Source organism: Alligator mississippiensis, chromosome 1 (assembly GCF_030867095.1).
Source record: "Alligator mississippiensis isolate rAllMis1 chromosome 1, rAllMis1, whole genome shotgun sequence".
Lineage (NCBI taxonomy): Eukaryota > Metazoa > Chordata > Crocodylia > Alligatoridae > Alligator > Alligator mississippiensis.
The window spans coordinates 207339465-207359069 of record NC_081824.1 but is presented as its reverse complement, the minus strand read 5'-3'; the positions used below and the strand labels follow the sequence as shown (position 1 = coordinate 207359069).

General features: G+C 45.4%; 1 protein-coding gene across 12 annotated transcripts in view; it reads left to right on the top strand.

Moving 5' to 3' along the window:
* Positions 1-2677: 2677 nt before the first annotated feature.
* The window catches only part of MTIF2 (mitochondrial translational initiation factor 2), a 39186-nt gene continuing 22258 nt past the window's right edge, over positions 2678-19605 (top strand). For 7 of the 12 annotated variants that reach the window (XR_009457635.1, XR_009457651.1, XR_009457646.1 and 4 more), the window contains exons 1-6: positions 2682-2796; positions 5983-6214; positions 7366-7486; positions 10708-10873; positions 11373-11533; positions 15904-16080. Coding sequence is in view for 6 of the 12 variants with exons in the window: in XM_059719427.1 (XP_059575410.1) it covers positions 2720-2796; positions 5983-6214; positions 7366-7486; positions 10708-10873; positions 11373-11533; positions 15904-16080 (934 nt within the window). In the remaining 6 variants the exon portion in view is untranslated. Of the gene's footprint in view, positions 2802-2865; positions 2886-5982; positions 6215-7365; positions 7487-10707; positions 10874-11372; positions 11534-15903; positions 16081-19605 lie in introns of those variants that run through there. The other 5 variants (XM_059719439.1, XM_014595084.3, XM_059719436.1 and 2 more) reach the window with 5 other exon arrangements.

Here is a 19605-nt window from a genome sequence, read left to right as displayed (position 1 = left end):
ACCACAGTTCAACAGAAAAAGTTTCTAGAACCTAACACACCATCCTTAACTATAGCATCGGAAATAATTTGTGGGCTTTTCCCAGATCTTTTACAAAAATAAGCAACCTACAATGAAGGCTTAATTTGCAACAGTACGCATCTGTGGTTACAAGACATGTGGATACAACATGTTTCAATGCTAATTAAAAGAGCATTATGGCAATAAATGGAATAATTTCCAGCTGTCAGCAAAAAAGATTAATCAAAAAGCATATTTGCACTGATCCCTAGTAACTATTTTACATTCTAATTTTAAAAGTCCTTCAAAAACAGATTATTTGGGTCTACTCAAAACCCACTGATTATGTACATCACAGGTGGGATCTGCACACCCTGTGGTTGTGGAGGGACAGTTGAGCGATCTCATTTGGTACTCTTGCCTCCTTGAAAACAAAGAAAAAGGGAAAGAGCCCGAAACTATTGGCCATGTCCGCTGTTGAACACGCAGGTCTCGAAGATGCCTCTGCAGTCGTCTCTGGACTCACCTGTGGCTTTCTTATTTACTGGAAGAGCCACCCTTGTATTGAAGGACTCCTGCCACTGCCAGCTGATGTCACGTGTACAATTTTTTCACTATAGATGAACACAACATAATTGCTATGTCCATGTTCAGTGTGTGGAAAAGGTCCTTAAGAAAGGACACAACAGTTCTCAAAGACTTCAAGGGCTGCCATAGAGAAGAGGGAAAGCACCTTTTCTCTCTTGCTGCAGAGGGGTGTCTCTAGTGGGTTATGGAATAGAGAAAATCCCACACAACTTACTGATTCATTTGATGCACTGGCTGGGGAAATTTTTAGCTACTTCCACGATTTCACAATGATTGCACACTTAATTCATACAACACAATTTTATTTTTAAATTCTTTGCTATGCATATAACACTGCTTAGCTTTAAGAAATACCACAAACATTAAGAACACAATAACTACATATATCAGAAACAATGCTCCAAATGCACTTCCTTAAAACAATTACAATTACAACTAAAAGTTAAATTTGAATCAATACTATTATTTTCATACTTACAATCCTAGAATTCCAAGAAGCCAAACACCTAGATATGCTTTCATTCCTCAGTAGTACAATTTAATGGGTTGGCCTCAGTAGTATGGTTCAATGGGCTCGCCTCAGCAGTACGGTTCAACGGGCTCACCTCAATACTGATAGGACTAAGTCCCCTTCCTTCAGTCACTTTCGGGCGCTCCGCGGCTTCAGCGTGAATTAAGAGATTCGTGTTCACAGAGAGGGTGGTTCAGGTGATCAGTCTGATCTGGCCTACGCTTGCGATTCTTCCTTAGTTGTTCTGCAAGTGAGGTTACCTCCAAATTGGGACAGTAGGTTACAGTTTTTATTGGGCGAGTTGCCGTCTTGGGCCCCTCCTACCCAAACCTGTCACTACTCCCAAATTTGGGCTTGGGTCTTACTCAACAGATTCTGCTGGGGTCAGTTTCTTTTGTTGACCATTTAATTACTTTGGGGAATTTCCTTTCTTTCCAATCTTTTCAAAGGCTCCTAGGGTTTGATTTCTCGGAATGTGGGATGTTTGCTTAAGGGTCATTTTTAGGTTAACCTTGTTAAAGGCCTCTAAAGATAAAATTCAAGAGTTAAGACTTTGACCAAAGCCCAGACCTTCCGCACATAGGCCAAAACAATGGCCTAGATAAGATGAATCTTGCCTTTTTCCTAAACTGGCTAATGGGCAACTATTACAAACATTTCAATATGACAAGGGGAGGATACGGACCTGATACGTTAACTTGCAGCAAAGTAAGCTTAGATTAGATAGCTGGAAAAAACTTCTTTACTGTTAGGAGTGAGGCACTGGAATAGACAGCCAAGGGAAGTTGTGGACCCTCCATCACTGAAGGTGTTCAAGAAGAGGTTGGACAGGCACTGATCAGGGATGATATGATCTCGGGTTATGCGTAGCTATGCTTACTTTTCAGTATGGGTATTTCCCATGCTTGTAGGCTCTGCTGGTTGCTCCCCCACCCCTCCCTTTGCTCTGTTATGTGTATATGTGCAGCTATCTTTATATCTAGATATAGCCATCTATATACACACACACGCACATCACATACATACATGTGTGTGTTTAAGCCTCCCTCAGAGGCATTTAGTGTTGGCTACAGCCAATGCTGGGTGACATTAACTGGGGTGCATCAGATCTCCTGCTAGGAGTGCAGTCGAGGCTCCTGGCTGCAGGGCCTCTTTTGGGGTCCAGAAGGCATTCCACCCCTCGGTCAGACTGGCAGGACTTGGCGAGGCTTTTGCCTTCCCCTGCAGCAGGGGGCACGGCCCTGGACCAGGACATCTCCAGCGCGCAGCGACATTTCAGAGGCGGGACCCGGGCTGCCGCGATTGCGTGCGGATCTTGCGGTGAGGTGTGCTGTGCCTGGCTAGCTGAGAGCGGCCGGTCTGAGATGCCGGCCCTCCCGCAGCAGGGACCGAGTCCATGCCTGTAAAAACCCTGCCAGCACCCGCGCCTCCAGCAACGCCAGCATCTTCCCGCTTGTTTCTAGCTGGAGCACCTGGGCCGCCGGCAGAGGGGTGGGGCGGGGCGCGAGGCTGCTCATTGGCCAGCGCAAGGAAGCTCCGCCTCCCACCACGTGTGTCCGACGCGTTGCTTCCCGGTTGCTTCTGGGTTGTAAGGTCGCCTGTCCTACTTCCTGTCCTCGGATGAGTTCCGGTCTTCTCAGGCCCGGGCTGGAGGGCGGCTTGGGGTCCTCGCGCGAGGCGAGGCGAGGCGAGGCGAGGCGAGGTGAGGGGCGGGCCGGGCCGGGCCGGGCCGGCTCGGCTCCCTCGAACGCTCCGAGCGGCACGTGTGTCCCGCCAACGCCCCCTGGTAGCGCGCGGGGGGCGGGGCTTCTGCCCCAGGCCTTGGGGAGGTGCCCATGGGCGGGGGCTCCTTGTCTAAGTACGTCGCAGGGGTGTGCAGCTCCGCGGGGCCAGATATTTGTTGGCAAGGGAGTCGTGGCAGCATTCATTGCCCCTCGCTGCCAAGTGTCCAACCCCTGGGGATCCCCGTGGGCCAGATGCAGTGTGGGGTCAGGCTGGCGCTCTGTATTGCACCCATGGATGCAGCCTGCGCACGCCAAATCCCTGCCACTTGTTGGGTTCTCTGAGCTGCAAGGTTGGCAGCACCTACTGTAGCCGCTTCACCCTTGTTGCCTGGTGAAGGGGTGATCCGTTCTCCCCAAACATCAATGCTTTTCAGTTAGTCAGCTCCTTGGGGATTTGCCTGGCTGCTAACTGGCTACTCGCAATCTCCTAACTGGTTCATTGTGGGCTGAGGTGAAAATCACCTGTGTTTTATGCATCCTCTGAAAGCACCAGAAGCAGTCCGGGGTGCTGTCCTTTTGTGTCTTTAAAGCTATACCCAATGTATTAAAACAGCAAAAATCTGATTTGGAAAAGCAAGGACATCCCAGTGTTCCAGTTGGACGTCATCAGTGTTGGCTGTTTTTTTTTGGTTTTTTTTTTTTTAAATAATCAGTTTGGATGTTCAGTAACTTATGCACACATATGTAAGACCTACAGTTCATGAAAATCTGCAGCAAATGAAGTTTCAGCCTTTGTTTCAAATTCTGAAGTCTTTAGTTTTTACTGCTGCTAAAGTCAATGGGCAGTTGGACTGAAGCCTGCATTTCTAGATTTGGGTTGCAAGTCCTGTGTGCCTTATTAGCTTTGTGCGCCTGACACATGAAAGGAGTCCAATCCAGAAAAGCATCCGATTTTGAGTTAACAAGATTGGAGGACAAGGGTGATAGCAGTAAGGTCAGGTGATTGCTCAGTAAGTCATTCATATCTCGAGTCCAGTCCATTGTCTTGATTTCTTACTGGTTGTCTGGTTACTGCCTTCTGCTTGGTGTCACAGGCATTGCAACATAAATGAGTTTTAGAGACGGCTGTGGATATAGTGAATTCAGGAGTTCAAGCACAAATGGCTACATGGAAGATGGCACAGAAATATCTGTGAGAGAAGACACCAGGCATCAAGACTGGTAGCATGGTCTAAACCAGGCACGTCAAACTTAGGGTCCCCAGGCTGGATCCAACCCATGGAGCTACATGATCCAGCCTATGGATCTTAAACTGATCCCTCATGCGACACTGGTGCTGCTTGTGGCACAGGGGTCAGTCTGAGATGTGAGCTCCACCTTGTGCCTTTGCCAGACCAACCCTGCACACTGGCTCTGGGACCAGGCCAGTTCAGGCCATATGTGCACGGGGCTAGCATGCACTGCCTGCAGCACAGGGCCGGCATGGGGAGCACACTGCACATGTTGCCTTGCTGAACGAGTCCTGCTCGCTGGCACAGGCATGGCTGGATCTGGCTCAGAGACCTGAGTTTGACACCCTGAGTCTAAACAGGCAACAGAAAAGGAGATTTAGTTGAAGAAGCCTGGTGGTAGTAGTGATGTGGGGCTTTTGAGCATAGAGTAGACCACATGTTTTCAGTGGGAAGTTGACAGAGTTAACTTAGAGAGATCAGATGATGTGGAAGTAGCATCCTAGATGCATTAAAAAGGTTGAGTGTAGCATTCCAGGCTAAGATCTGTCTTTGTTATACAGATCTGGTTTGATATGACTGCGCTGATTTTATTACACTGGCGTAAACCTTTAAAGATGATCATTCAGAGCAGGACTTATGCAAGATGCAGTTTGCTTCTGTATGTAAAGTATTTTGTACCATTGCAGCATGCTTACAGTTAGAAAACCTACATCATTATAACTGGTGGAGGTGTTTAATTGTATAGCAGGGGCCACATCCAATATAGTAAGACCAGCATGAATTTTATACTTGTAGACTGGCAATTCTCAAGCAGGGTACTGTGAGATCCTTTGAAGGATGTTGCAGTGCCTGGCCGCTATGCAAGGTGTGCACCTGTGCAAGGAGGCGCTGGTTCCTTCATCTGCTGGGCACCCCGTGGACAAGTGTCACCGTGGTGCACCATTTCCCACAGCCCCTTCCATCAGCTCTAGGAGCATTAGAGGAGTGGGGGAAGAAGTTGAACTAAAAAATACAACTCCTGCCATCCACTCATCCAGCAGCCCCTGTACTAACTGCCCCTGTGCTTGGAGCAGTTTGCTTTGTTGCAGAAAGACGCATGGGGGGCTGTGTTTTTCAGCCTGGCTTGTTTCCTCACTCCTCCCATGCTCTGAGTTGGTGGGAGAGGCTGTGGGGAATAGTGGCTCCAGTTGCTAGCATTCAGGTCCCCAGAAGAGCAGCTCTAACTGCATGGGCTGTGCTCACTTGCTCAGGTACAGACTGGGGACAGGCTGTCCATGTGTGCTGGAAAGAGCGGGACATAGCAGAGTCCTGCGCTGAGCTAGCACCAGCCTCTGCACCTCCTGCAGCCACTGTCACCCCCTTCTACTTCCTGTAGGGATAGTTGTCTCCTTCAGGGATCTAAACATCCACCCTCAAGCTCCCCAGTGCCTTACCAGATGGCCCCTGCCAGTGCTGCCTTGCTTTCATGGGTGCGGTGCCCACTGCTGTCCACACTGCCACCCTGTGATATTTTTTTTAAAGGTGTCACAGGATGCAAGAAGTAAGCACTGTAAAAAATAACTTAATTTTTAAATGCGAGTACCACTAATTTCCAAAAAGTTTTGAAGAGGCCCTGGAGTCTGAAAAGGTTAATAAGCTCTGTTACTAGGTAGAATCAAAGAGACCTGAAAAGAGATTGCAAGTAACGCATTGACTTGTGAATAGAGACAGAAAGGGGGGGGACAAACTTTTGAAATGAGCAAGAAGAAACAATGGAAAATATCTGAAAGAAAATACTGCAGTTGCTAAATATATTTTGCTCATTTTATCTTTTCAAGAAAATGTTTTCTTTTTTCTTCCTTAGATTGCTGATTTCAAAGTATTGCTAAATTGGGAGATACTTTTTAAAGCTGAAAGTTGTTTTTCAACATGTCCTTACTCTTCACAGTAGAAAAATGAACCGAGCAACAGTGCTGAAGTTGGAAAACCTGGTCCATTTACACTGTGCTTGCCGACAGCTGCATAGTCTGCCTTACAAGAAAGTTCACAGGGCACAGTGGAAGCCTCTGCACCCATCTGCATACCCCACATTGTCAGCTCAGCTGTACTCACAGCTCTGGCAAACAAACAAATTCAGCAGTGTTGCATTATCACAATATAGGCTTTTAGCTACAGACACGGTAATTAACTGTTCCAACAGTTACTTTATTTTCTATCTGAAAGTACACAGTACAAGAAGCATTTTCATTGTATTGATAGAAGCTCTGTTTGTAGTGAATTTATTGTATGCAAGGTAAAATTACTCTGGATCAGTGCTTCCCAAACTTTTCCTCATAATGGCCCCTTACTCCCAACCTGCAGCCCCATGGCCCTGCCAGTGCTGCTCACTCCTGACCCACAGCCCCCTGGGCCTGCTGTTGCCTCTCCCTCCCAACCTGCAGCCCCCCTCCAGTGCACTAGAACCAGGGCCCACAGCCCCCTGCCCTGCCTCAGCACCCAAGCCCTGGCTGACACCTGTTTGGAGGGGCAGCTGCTGCAGCCTGGGTGGAGTTTGGAGCCTGGCTCCTGCCCTCCCTCCCCTGTCCTCATCCCTGTGGGCAGCATGGCCAGAGCAGAGCCAATGGGGAGGGAGGATGCAGGCTGCTTGCTGTAGGCTTGGGGCTCCCTTTCCTGCTACCCTGCCCCCTGGGGCCTCCATGGCCCAGCAGGCTGGACCTGATGTGGGAGGGAGCACTCCCAGCAGCAGTGGGGGCACAACTCCATGCGGTTACTGCCAGACTTCACCTTGGAGGCCATGATGGTGTGCTCCCTTCTGTGCTGGGTCCTCACCTGCTGGACTGTGGAGGTGGCTCCTGCCTAGAGCTGGTCCAGCCCCTTTGCATCCCCATGCCCCACTGTGGGTGCAGAAATCTCGCAAATTTAACTGCTGATGTTGCAACCCCATTTGCGGTTGGGACCCACAGTTTGGGAACTATTGCTTTAGATAGAGAAGTTTTTCTAGAATTATAAGACAAATGCAAATGAATTGCAATTTCTTTCCCCCCTCCCAAATATGCTCAAATAATTGAAGTATTTTAAAACCAGATGTTGTGACACCAGTTGGTAAGAAAAATTAATTAGAAGTGAAAGTAAAAAATATTTGATTGACTTTCAGGGCTCTAGATGAAAGAGAAGCAAAAATAGCATTGAGTAATTTTTATAGTTTCTTGAATAATTTTAGTATGTAATATAGATAAAGGAATTGGTTTATAACTCATTTTTAGTTTTCATTCTTGTTTTTAATAATGTATTTCTTAATTTATTCTAATGTATGCATCTAACTCCTTTGTAGTGGGAAGAAAAACAAAAACAGAAATTATCATCAATAAAACCTAAAGTTAAAAAAGAAGTAGTAGAGATATGGCAGAACATGACTGTTGAAGATCTTGCAAGAGTTATGAATAAGGACATAGGTGAGCCTGTTTCTTCTTTTGAAAAAGATTTCACAAAATTCTAAAATATATCTATCTGTCTATCTTATCTATACACACACACACACACACACACACACACACACACACATGCATGGTTTAAAGCAGTAATGGTGTTCTAAAGAATGATATGGGGAATAGACCTGTGCGAATAGGGAAGTATTCAATTTGGATTTGGCTGATTCAGAGGACAGTGATTTTAATTCAGCGATTTGACTCACTGTCTGCATTTGATTCAGCTGAATCAGAATCAGAGATTCAGATCAGCGGGGGAGAAGCAGGCACAGCTGGGCAGCTGCAGGTTCTCCCACAGCTCCTTCAGCTGTGCCTGCCTCTCCCCAGGTGGGGGGAGCTGTGGCAGAAGCCCCCATGGCTACCCTGCCCGGCCCCATCCCCTGCCTGGCCCCAGCCTCCCATCATGTAAAAAAATAAAAAAATCCCCACACTCACTGGCTGTAGCAGTGGTGATCAGGGTCCCTGGGGGCTCATGGCAAAGGCTCCCCACTGCAGCATGGGGCCCTGGAGGGCAGTGGGGATTGCCTCCCTGCTTGGCACCTGTGCAGCAGCTGTCACATTGGGCAGGTGCAGTGCAGCTCAGCAGGTTGCCACATGCTGTCTGGGAGCTGGGGTGGCTTCAGCAGTCAGCTGGAGCCTGGCACCACTCAGCCCCAGCTCCCAGATAGCATGCAGTACCCTGCCAGGCCACACTGCACCCACACCACGGGGCAGCTGCTGCACAGGTGCCAGGCAAGGGAGGTGATCCCCACTGCTCCCCACTGCCCTGTGCTGTGTGGGGAGGCAGGGCTCTGCCACAAGCCCTCAGAGGCCCTGATTGCTGCTGCTACAGCTGGTGAGTGTGGGGCTTTTTTTTTTAAGTGCTGGAAGGCTGGGGCTGGGCAGGGCAGCCATGGGGGCTTTCCCAGGGCTCCTCCCACCCAGGGAGAGGTAGGCACAGATGGGCAGCTGCAGGTTCTCCCATGGCTCCTCTGGCTGTGCCTGCCTCTCCCCCAAGCTGATCCAAATCTCTGCTTTTCTGAATCAATTCAGAGGCTTTGGATTTGATTTTGACTTTTTAATGGGTCTCCTGATTGGATTTGAATTTGGAGATTTGGCCACTGAATCTCCTCTGAATCAAATTGGCAGCCGAAGCTTTGCACAGGCTAATGGGGAATGTTTCTCCACAGCAGTGGTTTTAAACCTTCGAAAACCACTGCTCTAGAGTAACATTTATTTACCAGCATCCACAATAAATCACAATGCCTATTGTCAAATAAGCTATGGCTCCAGCAATGCCTATTGTGTTAATAAAATTTAAAGAAAATGCTTGTAGATTCACTATTCTTTTTTTTCTGTGTATATTTCCAGCTTTTTTTTTTATGCTCTCCTCCTGTTACCTGGATTTTCTTTTCTTTCTCATTCTGCACCTTTTTAATGAACAGGTAAAGAACTAGTTTAACACTAGCCCTTGTTAGTAAAATGTTCTACCTGTTATGTAAATTGACTGGAATTCTGTAAGTGTTTCAGTGCAGAACTGTAGGGCTGCTGTAACTACAATGTTAGCCCATCTTCCCATCAGACCTCATTTGAAAAGAGGTTCAGGTGCTGAGAGGTTTCCAGGCTGAAAATCTATACTACAGTGCTATGATAATGCACATCTTGACTTTTCACAGCCAAATAAGCTGTTATAATTCCTCTCTTTTAAAATGCCAGGTGTCCGTTAAATAGAAGCATTTAGGCTTCATCAGTGTTGGGATTCTGCCTCAACTCCAGCTGTTGATGTAGCTGCAGTATTGCAAAACGTGGAATACAAAGAAAGCTGAGTTTTATAATACTTGAGGTTACATCTGCTTAAACCAGGTGTAACCTCCACCCATGCAAATTGCAACTCTCCTTGTCTGTGCTGGGTGGGTTGCTGGTTCAGCTGTAGATGGGTGACATTAATGTTTATTTCAGGTGCAGTCCACTGAAGCCTCTAGCACATCTTGGATCATCAAAGCCAGAGAATAATTATATTCGTAACACCTACATATTCTTGCAGGGGAGAGGGGAATGTTAAAATCTAATTCTGTACTTGTGTAAAATTCCACCTCGGCAGCCTTTCTCAGTTTGTGCTGAAAGCAAAAAGAATCCGCCATGTCTCTTTGTGTCTGGGAGATCTGCTGACTCATTAAGATTTCTAATGGTGCTCATGTCACTCATTAGCAAGTCTTAAGTGTTGCAATGTGTTCTGCATTTCTAATACCAGAGAAGGTATGAACAGTGGCATGAACAGATTTGCCACTTTTAGTAGCTCTTTTGCAGCCCTCCAATTTATGATGATGAGTCTTAACTCCTTTGAGCTGAAGCAAAGAAAAAAATTGGTCTGTTCTGGACTTTTAAAGATATCTCTTGGGTAATTGCAAAACAAATCTAATTTGTATGGGGCACTTGGTATGACTTTTAGTGCATTGGGATAGATTAGGACTACAGAGGAAGTAACTTTGAAAAATAAATCCATTTGCTCACGCTGTATTAGTGTTACCTGAAATACAGTGTGAAATTCAGACTTCTTATGAGCTCTGGAGGGCAGAATTTGGCACTTAATTTTGGCTGCTTCCCATTTACAATTAAAAGGGCCTACTCCTCTCCCATTTACAGTTGCATTGTATACCTCTGACATTTACTGTAATGGAACCACCTTGGGAAGTGATGCAAGGAAAGTATTTTAGCAATTGCTAGTACATTGTAACAGCTGGAACCAGTATCTTGTGATCATCTGATTCCCTGTGGACTATAAGCAATTGTTTTAGCTATTTCCACTGGTTCAGAGAACTTAAGTTTTAATGCTATTCCTGTATGGTATGTGCAGGATTTAAAGCACACTGTTTTTAAATGTTAAGCATAAGAATAAAATATGGCATAGCATTTAATGAGACTTTGGTTTCCGAAAATCTTACTTAAGTTATTACAGGAACTTTGTAAACAAAAATACTTTCTGAATAGAATACAATGGGAAATCATAAATCAACTATAAAATGTATAAATAGTTCATGTATATACAGTATATGTAGGAAAAGTGTGAAAGCTGCCACTCTTCCTTTACCTAATTTGCTTTTCCTTGAACTGGACTATTGGATGAAAGAATATACTGTACTAAAGGTTACTTCTGTCCCACGTGTTTTGGAGGATCAAGTTTGAATTGTCTAATTTGTTTCTTTAATCAGACCATGTTTATGAAACCCTGTTGAACACCAACGTTGACCTAGACTCACTAACGTCAAATTCAGTCTTAGAAGAAGTATGGGTAAAGGAAGCTATTAAAAAATCAGGGATGACATACAAGCAGAGAAAACTTAAAGAGAAGAGAAAAAATAAAGATGTTGTAAAAAGGTAACATTTTGATTGCTCTCTTTGACTGTGTTAATTGAAATAATGTATGTATGCCAATATCTTCCTAATGATATTAAAATAGTAACTTAGGAAACATGATACATAGCTGATAATTAAAAAGTAAATTTTAAACGGGTTAAATGCTTTGCTCAGAAACTTAATGTAGGAATTCTGACGCTTTATTTGTGTGTTAGATGTAGATTTTTTTTATGCAGCTTCTTAACAAAAGTTGTCTTTGCTTTCTCCAGTTAATTGCTGTATTAGATGATGCAGAAATCACAAATGTTGTTTGCTATAAAGGGAGGAAAATGCTTGATTTAGTTAGGAAAAAAAATGAAGTAATCATATGTGAAGAATTGGGGAGAAGCTTGACTGACCTATTCAGCATTAAGCAATGATTCATGGCTGCTAACTATGCATAACGATTATTATCACCTTAAATATTACACAAATAATGTTTCTGGTATTTGCAAAGCAAATGTTTTGCTGTTAATTGTAGGCCTCCTGCAGATCCAGCTTTGTTAACCCCACGGCCCCCAGTTGTTACTATTTTGGGCCATGTTGATCACGGGAAAACAACTTTACTTGATAATCTGCGAAAAGCTCAAGTGGCAGCAATGGAAGCAGGAGGCATCACTCAACATATTGGTGCCTTTCTTGGTATGATTTAACCATATATATATAAGTTTGTGATGCACTGTTTACCATAATAAATACATTATAATCAATTTTGATGTATTGCTGCTTTGCTTACAGTTTATTTGAAGAACAGTGCATGCAAGGTATGTTCTATAGCAGTGGATCTTAGCCTATTTGCTATAGTGGGCCACATTTGCAGCTCTCAAAGTGTTATGTGGGCCCTACCCATGCAACTTAACTTCTTGTGTATCCATTTAAAAATGTTTTGTGTCTGTTATCTGAAAATAATGCAATACAAATCAATATTTTGTAATGCCTCTCATTTCTACATTGTCAAATGTCTTTACTTATTTTATTTTTAAAAAGTCACATGGGCCACAGCAGTGTGCTAATTGTGCCATGGGTTGAGAACCACTGCTCTAATAGCAATATGATCTTGCTGTGAATCACAAGCCATGCTGCTTGGGTGCAATCTAAAAGCATTATGCTCATGATCTGCACTGTAGATCTAGATCACTTGGGAGCCATTAAAGATCCTGTGACACTTTGTGTTGAAATGGGGATAAAGATACCCCTGTTTCCAGGCCCCACTACAGTTTGGTTAAGTGTAGCATGCCTGCCTAAAATTCCTCTCATAGTCCCTATTGCTTATGCCAGGGGCCAGCAACCTTTTTCAAGCTGCATGCTGGGACAACCCAGCTCCAGGCCAACCTGAGCCAGATGGCTTTGCAGCACATCAGCAGCAGGGGGCTTTCCCTGTGCCCTAGCTGGAGCCAGCAAGCTGGAACTGTGCTTATACTGCCACTGCTTCTCCCAGCCACTCATTCACCAGCTGCAGTGCAAGTGTAGCTTCCAGCCAGTGATAAGCTGTGCTGGGGTTGGGCAGGGGCTGGGTAGTAATGGGAGCAGTGTAGATGCAGCTCTCCAGCCCCTCTGAGTGAGCGCTTTTCTGGATGGAAGCTGTGCCTGTGCTACTATTGCTTCTCCCAGCCCTCTGCTTCCTGGCTGTGATGCGACTGCAACTTCCACCCAGGGGGGGCTGCACTGGGGCTGGAGAACTAGAAACTGCTTCCACACAGCTTCCACTTCTCCCCATCCTGGTACATCTTTCCATCATCTAGAAGCTGCATTTGCACCACCGTCTTGGAGAGAGGGGAAGGAGAGAAGCAGCAGCAATGAAGATACAGTTCGCAATTCCTAGCTCCCAGGCCTGGTGCAGTTCTTTGCTGCCCAACCTCAGCGAGGGCACTGGCAAACCCTTTGGCTCTGTAAGCCAAATGCTATTGAATAGCTTATGCTATTTATTTCTTGGTGTCTTAGAGAAGTGGTATGGTGTAGGTCAGCGGTTCCCAACCTGTGGGTCGTAACCCCAAATGGGGTTGCAGCATCAGCGGGTGGAGTTGCAATAAATGTGCCCCCTGAGATTTCCGCACTCACAGCGGGATGCAGGGCTGCAGCTAGGACGGAGCAGCTCCAGGCAGGACCCACCTCTGTGGCTCAGCGGGTGAGATCCATTGTGGGAGGGAGTGCTGTACCACCATGGCCACCAAGGCCAGGCACAGCAGCGGTGGCGGTGCAGAGATGTGCCTATGCTGCTGTCGGGTAAGCAAGGGACTCCTCAGCTTGGTAGCCATGGTGGCAAGGCAGGGAGTCCCAAGCCTACAGCACGCAGCCCACTTCTTCCTCTCTCCCCACCAGGCTCTGCTCTGGAACAGCTGGACTCTGCACTCCACTCTGGCCACAGCAGCCGTTGCCTCCTGTAGATGGCAGCCAGGGCTCTGGTGCTGCTGTGGGGGTAGGGGCTGGGGGCCCTGGGCTCCTGGAGGGGTTTGGGGGACTGTGGGTGGGTGGCACCTGGGGTTCTGAGGGACTGGGTTGGGAGTGAGGGGTCATGCTGAGGAAATGGGGTCACGCTGAGGAAAAGTTTGGGAAGCCCTGGTCTAGTGTATAGGATGCTGAAATTGGAATTGGCATCTGTTTGCTCTGCTCCCACCAAGTGTGACCTGGAGGCAAAGTGCTAGGAGATGATTTGCCCATTTTCCTTTGTGTATGTTTGTTTATGAATAGATGGATGATAGTGACTTTCCCTTGTAAATAAAAAAAATATTGAAGGTCATCTTTAGATCTGTAGAGATAGATATATATCCTAGAGGTCCTTGGCAGTGCTTTTAATTTGTTCTTGCCTGTTTCTGTTGAGGACATGGCTTTCCCATAGCTAGCAATTCTTAATGAGCTCTTAGGTTTGCTCAGTATTACGCCCACACTGATTCCTTGACAAGACTGGAGGCCAGACACTATAGCAATAGCCTCAGTTAGTCTGTTTTACATAATCCTAACCATATGTCCTGCCCACACTGAAGTTGTTGGAATTTCACTTCATTTCTTATACTTGATTTTTTTCATAGCAATTAGACTTTTCTCCATACGGTTTCCCTTTTCTATTCTCAAAATTTATATCTTTAAATACATTTATTTTATTTTTGAAAGTATTTAGTTTCCTCTCATCTTCCTCTATCTCTGTTTTTCATAATAAATAACCCAGGAACACATCCAAATACAACAGTAGGCTTTTATAATCTCATATACCAGGGGTGTCAAAGATCTGGCTGCAGAGCCTTATGGCCTGTGCAGCTTGTGGATCCCAGACTGGACCCTCACCTCTGCACTTGGTATGTGGGGCTGAGTTGGGTGTATGCGTGCAGCATGCCTCCATCATATATCAGAGGCTTGGTCTTCCTCAGCTGTAAAAAGTTGCTACAGCAATAATTAGCAAGCATTCATGCTTGGTATTGACACCTTTATTTGTTGCTCCTTTTGAAAATTGTTATTAGTATTCATTGCTTCTAGGTAAAAGTCCATTTATCTTGCCACTTCCTTTGAGTCTCCAGTTGTTCTTTCTGTCTCCCTGATAACTTTACATATATGTTAATTATTTGGCTAAGATAGGCCATTTAAAATCACTCTGCCCTGCAGATTTCATAATGATTGTACTAATTGTTCCATAGCCACAGTAAAAAAATTCCAGGGATACAGCGTCTCCCTTCTTTTAATCCCAGTTTGATAGCAGGTGGGGCATAGCTTTCACTTCCTACATATACCCTGCTTTTTGAACTTCAAATACCAACTTGTACAGTCCTCATAATTTTTATCAGGGATTCCATTTTTTTTCACTGCATCTGCAGGTCATCCTAGAGTATAGCTGTCCTGTGTTTTTTTTTTTTAAAAGCTGTAAAACTGTATGTATGAAGATAGGAAATTGTTGTAAGGTGGCTAAAGACTTGTGCTTCATTTCAGAAGTCTCCATGTTTCTTATGTGAGGTGGAAGGAGGGGTGTTCATGTAATGCCAAATGTTTTAGGTTATTTCTTGATGAAAGGTACTATGACTAGGACTTTCAAAAGGGCCTAGGGCAGTAAGGCACCTGGCTTCCATTTAAATAGGAAGATAGGGCTGGAGACGGTTTCCTGGGCAATCAAGTCCAGTCTCTATGTAGGTAATTGCTAATCAAAGGAATCCACAAATTAGTACTTTGCACCCCTGCGGACAGCCTCAAGAAACAATATCCAAAATACCAGAAACGTCCTATAATATACCATAGGTAAACATACGGGAGATGAGGGCACCGACAGTGCCTTGCCACTGCAGTGACAGTGAAAGCCTTGTTTAATGCTTGCTGAGAAGATCCTAGAGAGAGAACCATGCTCTATGCTATAGAGAAGGCAAAACCCTGTACAGACCATGCCACTCTGACTTAGAAGAAAAATTCTTCCTTGACCCAAATTTGGTGATTAGTGTGACCCTGAACAGAAAATCAAGACACTCCAACCAGGAACCTGTGGGTTTTTATATAAGCTGGAGCACCAGCTCATCTCAGTTTAAAAACCCCAGCTTCAGCTGTGGCCATGTAGAGTGGATGCCTATCTGCTGCAGGGTCCTTTGACAATCCCAACATGTATAAATGTATCATTGATCTAAACTACCATTTGGTTTGTCTCCCAGTCCCAAAAGCCAGCACAGTTATAGAAAGGCGTATGAGCTTAAAATACTTGGGAGATCATTTTTATATTACCTTTAGGATGTACCGCACTGTCATTATTTAGGGCCTGTGCTCATTAGCAGAATTTTTTGTTGTTTTTTTGGAAGTTATATATATAAATAATAGTTATATAGTAATATAATATTATTATAATTAGTAATATAATATATAATGTATGTTATATATAATATGTATTATTTTACATATATATATGATATATGCTATGAAAAGGTAGTCTGTTGGCTTCAGTAGGCTAGAAAAGCCATTTTAAAAATAAAAATGTATCCATTCAAATGATGAATGTTGCACATTACTTTTCTTTAAAATGTACTGTATTTTAAATTGTGTTTTGACAGTTCAGCTGCCTTCTGGGGAAAAGATAACTTTCCTTGATACTCCAGGACATGCTGCCTTTACAGCAATGAGGGCAAGAGGTTCACGTATTACCGATATTGTCATACTGGTTGTAGCAGCAGACGATGGAGTAATGGAACAGACTGTAGAGTCCATTCATCATGCTAAAAATGCCAAAGGTACTGTGCATATTTTAACTCATCAATATATTGGTTTTTTTAGGTATGCTAATGTACAGGAGTATATCATACAAGACCAAGCTTCTGTAGTATATTCCAAGTTCTTGGCTTATAGCTGCACCCAGAACCTTTTTCAGTATATTTTCTTGTCTCCGTTATTTTTTAGAGAGACCTAAGGCTTCCCAGAACTGTGCCAAGTAGTCTCCTTAGCTCAGCGAGCTTCTTCTTCTTTTTCCTTAAGTTGTCTGGATTCAAGCTGTCCCCTCTGTGATGGTACTACAATTTAGTGCCCCTACAATTTAGAGAAGTCCCATATCCTTAGGAAGATGCACAATTTACAGATTATTCACTTCCCCTACTTGGAAGGAGCATGAAGCTAAACTCCAGATCTACCTCCTGGGTAAATTTAAGTCGATGGCCTCCTAGCCTGAAGGTCAGAACCCCCAGGGCAAGTTTCTGCTTGAGAGAGACCATCTTTTCATCAGTGCCAGAGAAGTCATCTTTTTGGAAATTACAGATTTAGAGACAATTCCAAAAGAAGAGTACCTCTCAGGACAGGGATCATCACCTTTTTCCTCATCTTTCCTGAATCTGATATCTCATGGGGGGTTGTTACAAGTCTCACCAGTGTCCTGGCACTGAAGTCCCCCCATCAACATCCAGTTGCAGAGAATTCACCCTTTCAGTGCCTAGGAAGCACAGGGATGAGCTTGCTCTCTGGGCCTTCGCAGCTGGTTCACTGCCTTCTCATCTTCACAAATCCAGTGCATCAGCCTTGCCTTACCAAGAATGTCTGTGCCAAAGCTGGCTGCTCCACCAAGATACAGTGCTCCTTGGCTGCCCCCTGCTACCTCATCCCATTTGTTAGTGCTTCTTTGACTTCTGGGCATTGAGTATCCTGATGATCTAGCCAGAACTGGAGTCTCTGTTGCTTGCCCTGGCTGTGTTGCACAAATCCTAGATCCATCAGTTCAACAACAACTGGGGAACTGACCCCAGCTCTGGGCTACCTAGCATCACCAATTGAAGGTCTCCATGTCAGACTTGTCTTTCAACTCTGAGAGTGACTGTGAGTCTAGGTGTGCTTATTTGTTCGTTTCCTTCTGTGCCAGAAGCACTGACCACCACTGTATGCCTCCTGGTTTCCTGCATAGTGGTCCAGGGGCCTTTTCCTGCTTTTTCAATGTGGCCTCTTTGGTTTCCCACTCAGAAACTTCAGAAGCTAGTCACACTCCTTAGGGTACTGTTCATTAGCTTCAACACTTGCAGTTTTTGCCTATCCATCTGAAGTCACGTGACATTTAAGGGCCTCGGATGCATGCAGGCCTTGTGGATGATCTGTTCCCTTAGGAACTATGTTCTTATAGATTCATAGATGTTAGGGTCGGAAGGGACCTCAATAGATCATCGAGTCTGACCCCCTGCATAGGCAGGAAAGAGTGCTGGGTCTAGATGACCCCAGCTAGATGCTTATCTAACCTCCTCTTGAAGACCCCCAGGGTAAGGGAGAGCACCACCTCCCTTGGGAGCCCGTTCCAGACCTTGGCCACTCGAACTGTGAAGAAGTTCTTCCTAATGTCCAATCTAAATCTGCTCTCTGCTAGCTTGTGGCTGTTATTTCTTGTAACCCCCGGGGGCACCTTGGTGAATAAATCCTCACCAATTCCCTTCTGTGCCCCCGTGATGAACTTATAGGCAGCCACAAGGTCGCCTCTCAACCTTCTCTTGCGGAGGCTGCAAAGGTCCAGTTTCTCTAGTCTCTCCTCGTAGGGCTTGGTCTGCAGGTCCTTAACCATATGAGTGGCCCTTCTCTGGACCCTCTCCAGGTTATCCACATCCCTCTTGAATTGCGGCGCCCAGAATTGCACACAGTACTCCAACTGCGGTCTGACCAGCGCCCGATAGAGGGGAAGTATCACCTCCTTGGACCTATTCGTCATGCATCTGCTGATGCACGATAAAGTGCCATTGGCTTTTCTGATGGCTTCATCACACTGCCGACCCATGTTCATCTTAGAGTCCACTAGCACTCCAAGATCCCTTTCCACCTCTGTGCCACCCAGCAGGTAATTTCCTAGGCTGTAGGTGTGCTGGACATTTTTCCTCCCTAGGTGCAGCACTTTGCATTTCTCCTTGTTGAACTGCATTCTGTTGTTTTCTGCCCACTTGTCTAACCTGTCCAGGTCTGCTTGCAGCTGTTCCCTGCCCTCCAGCGTGTCCACTTGTCCGCATAGCTTTGTGTCATCTGCAAACTTGGACAGCGTACATTTCACTCCCTCGTCCAAGTCGCTGATGAAGACATTAAAGAGTATCGGTCCAAGGACCGAGCCCTGCGGGACCCCACTGCCCACACCCTTCCAGGTCGAAGCTGACCCATCCACCACAACTCTCTGGGTGCGACCCTCCAGCCAATTCGCCACCCACCGGACTGTGTAGTCATCCAAGTCACAGCCTCTTAACTTGTTCACCAGTATGGGGTGGGATACCATATTGAAGGCCTTCCTGAAGTCTAAGTATACGACATCCACCCCTCCTGTGTCCAGGTGTTTCGTAACCTGGTCATAAAAAGAGACTAGATTGGTCAGGCACGATCTGCCTGCCACGAACCCGTGCTGGTTTCCCCTCAGCATAATTTGTCCTGCCGGGCTCTTGCAAATGTGAGCCTTGATAACGCAAATGTGAGCCTTGGTATGGAGATGATGGTTTCATTGTTTGTCAAGTGCTTCTTTGCCTTGCACGGGGGAAGGATCCCGCCAATGTCTTCAGGAAGTCACATTTTCTCATTCTCATCCATTAGTCATGATTGTAACAAAGTCTCCCTCATGGGTGAGAAGCACACAGGAATGACATTCAAACAGTGGTGTCTGGTCTGCCAAGGAGACCAAGCTGCATATCAGTTTTCCGAAGCTCAGGTTGGTACACAGAGCCTGTCATGTATTTCTGCATCCTATCACAGGACAAAATGTTCAGATTATGACAGGCAGTAACACTATAGTGTGTTACCTAAACAAATAAGGAGACTTGAAATCTCTCCTTCCCCCTGCAGGGAGACATTTGGCATCTGGGACTAGTTCATTTCTCACTAGATGACTCTTTCACCAGTATATTTCCTAGGTACTGAGTAACTAAGCCACTGCAGGTACATCTTGCATTGGGACTGGAAGTTAGAGGACTCCATTCTATGGGTCTTCATCTCAGGCAGAAGTCATCCAGACTTATGCATTTTGGACACCAGGAAGTAGCGTCAGTTCTTTTGTTTCAGAGAAAGGCTTAGTGGGACCTAAACGTAATCCCCAAATCCCAAGTGGGCCCACCGTTTGAACTGATGATAGTCTCCTTTCTACTCCATTTGTCTATGAAAATGCCCTTGGTAGGTAGGATTCAGAAACTGATGATGAATTTCCCCCCATTGATTTCTACCTTTGATAAGTGTTCCTTACAGACACTCATCAATTTCCTTTTTACTGAATTTCACTTTGGTTACCAAATTAACCTACTCCTTCAGTCCCTGTCTCCCCCTCCCAA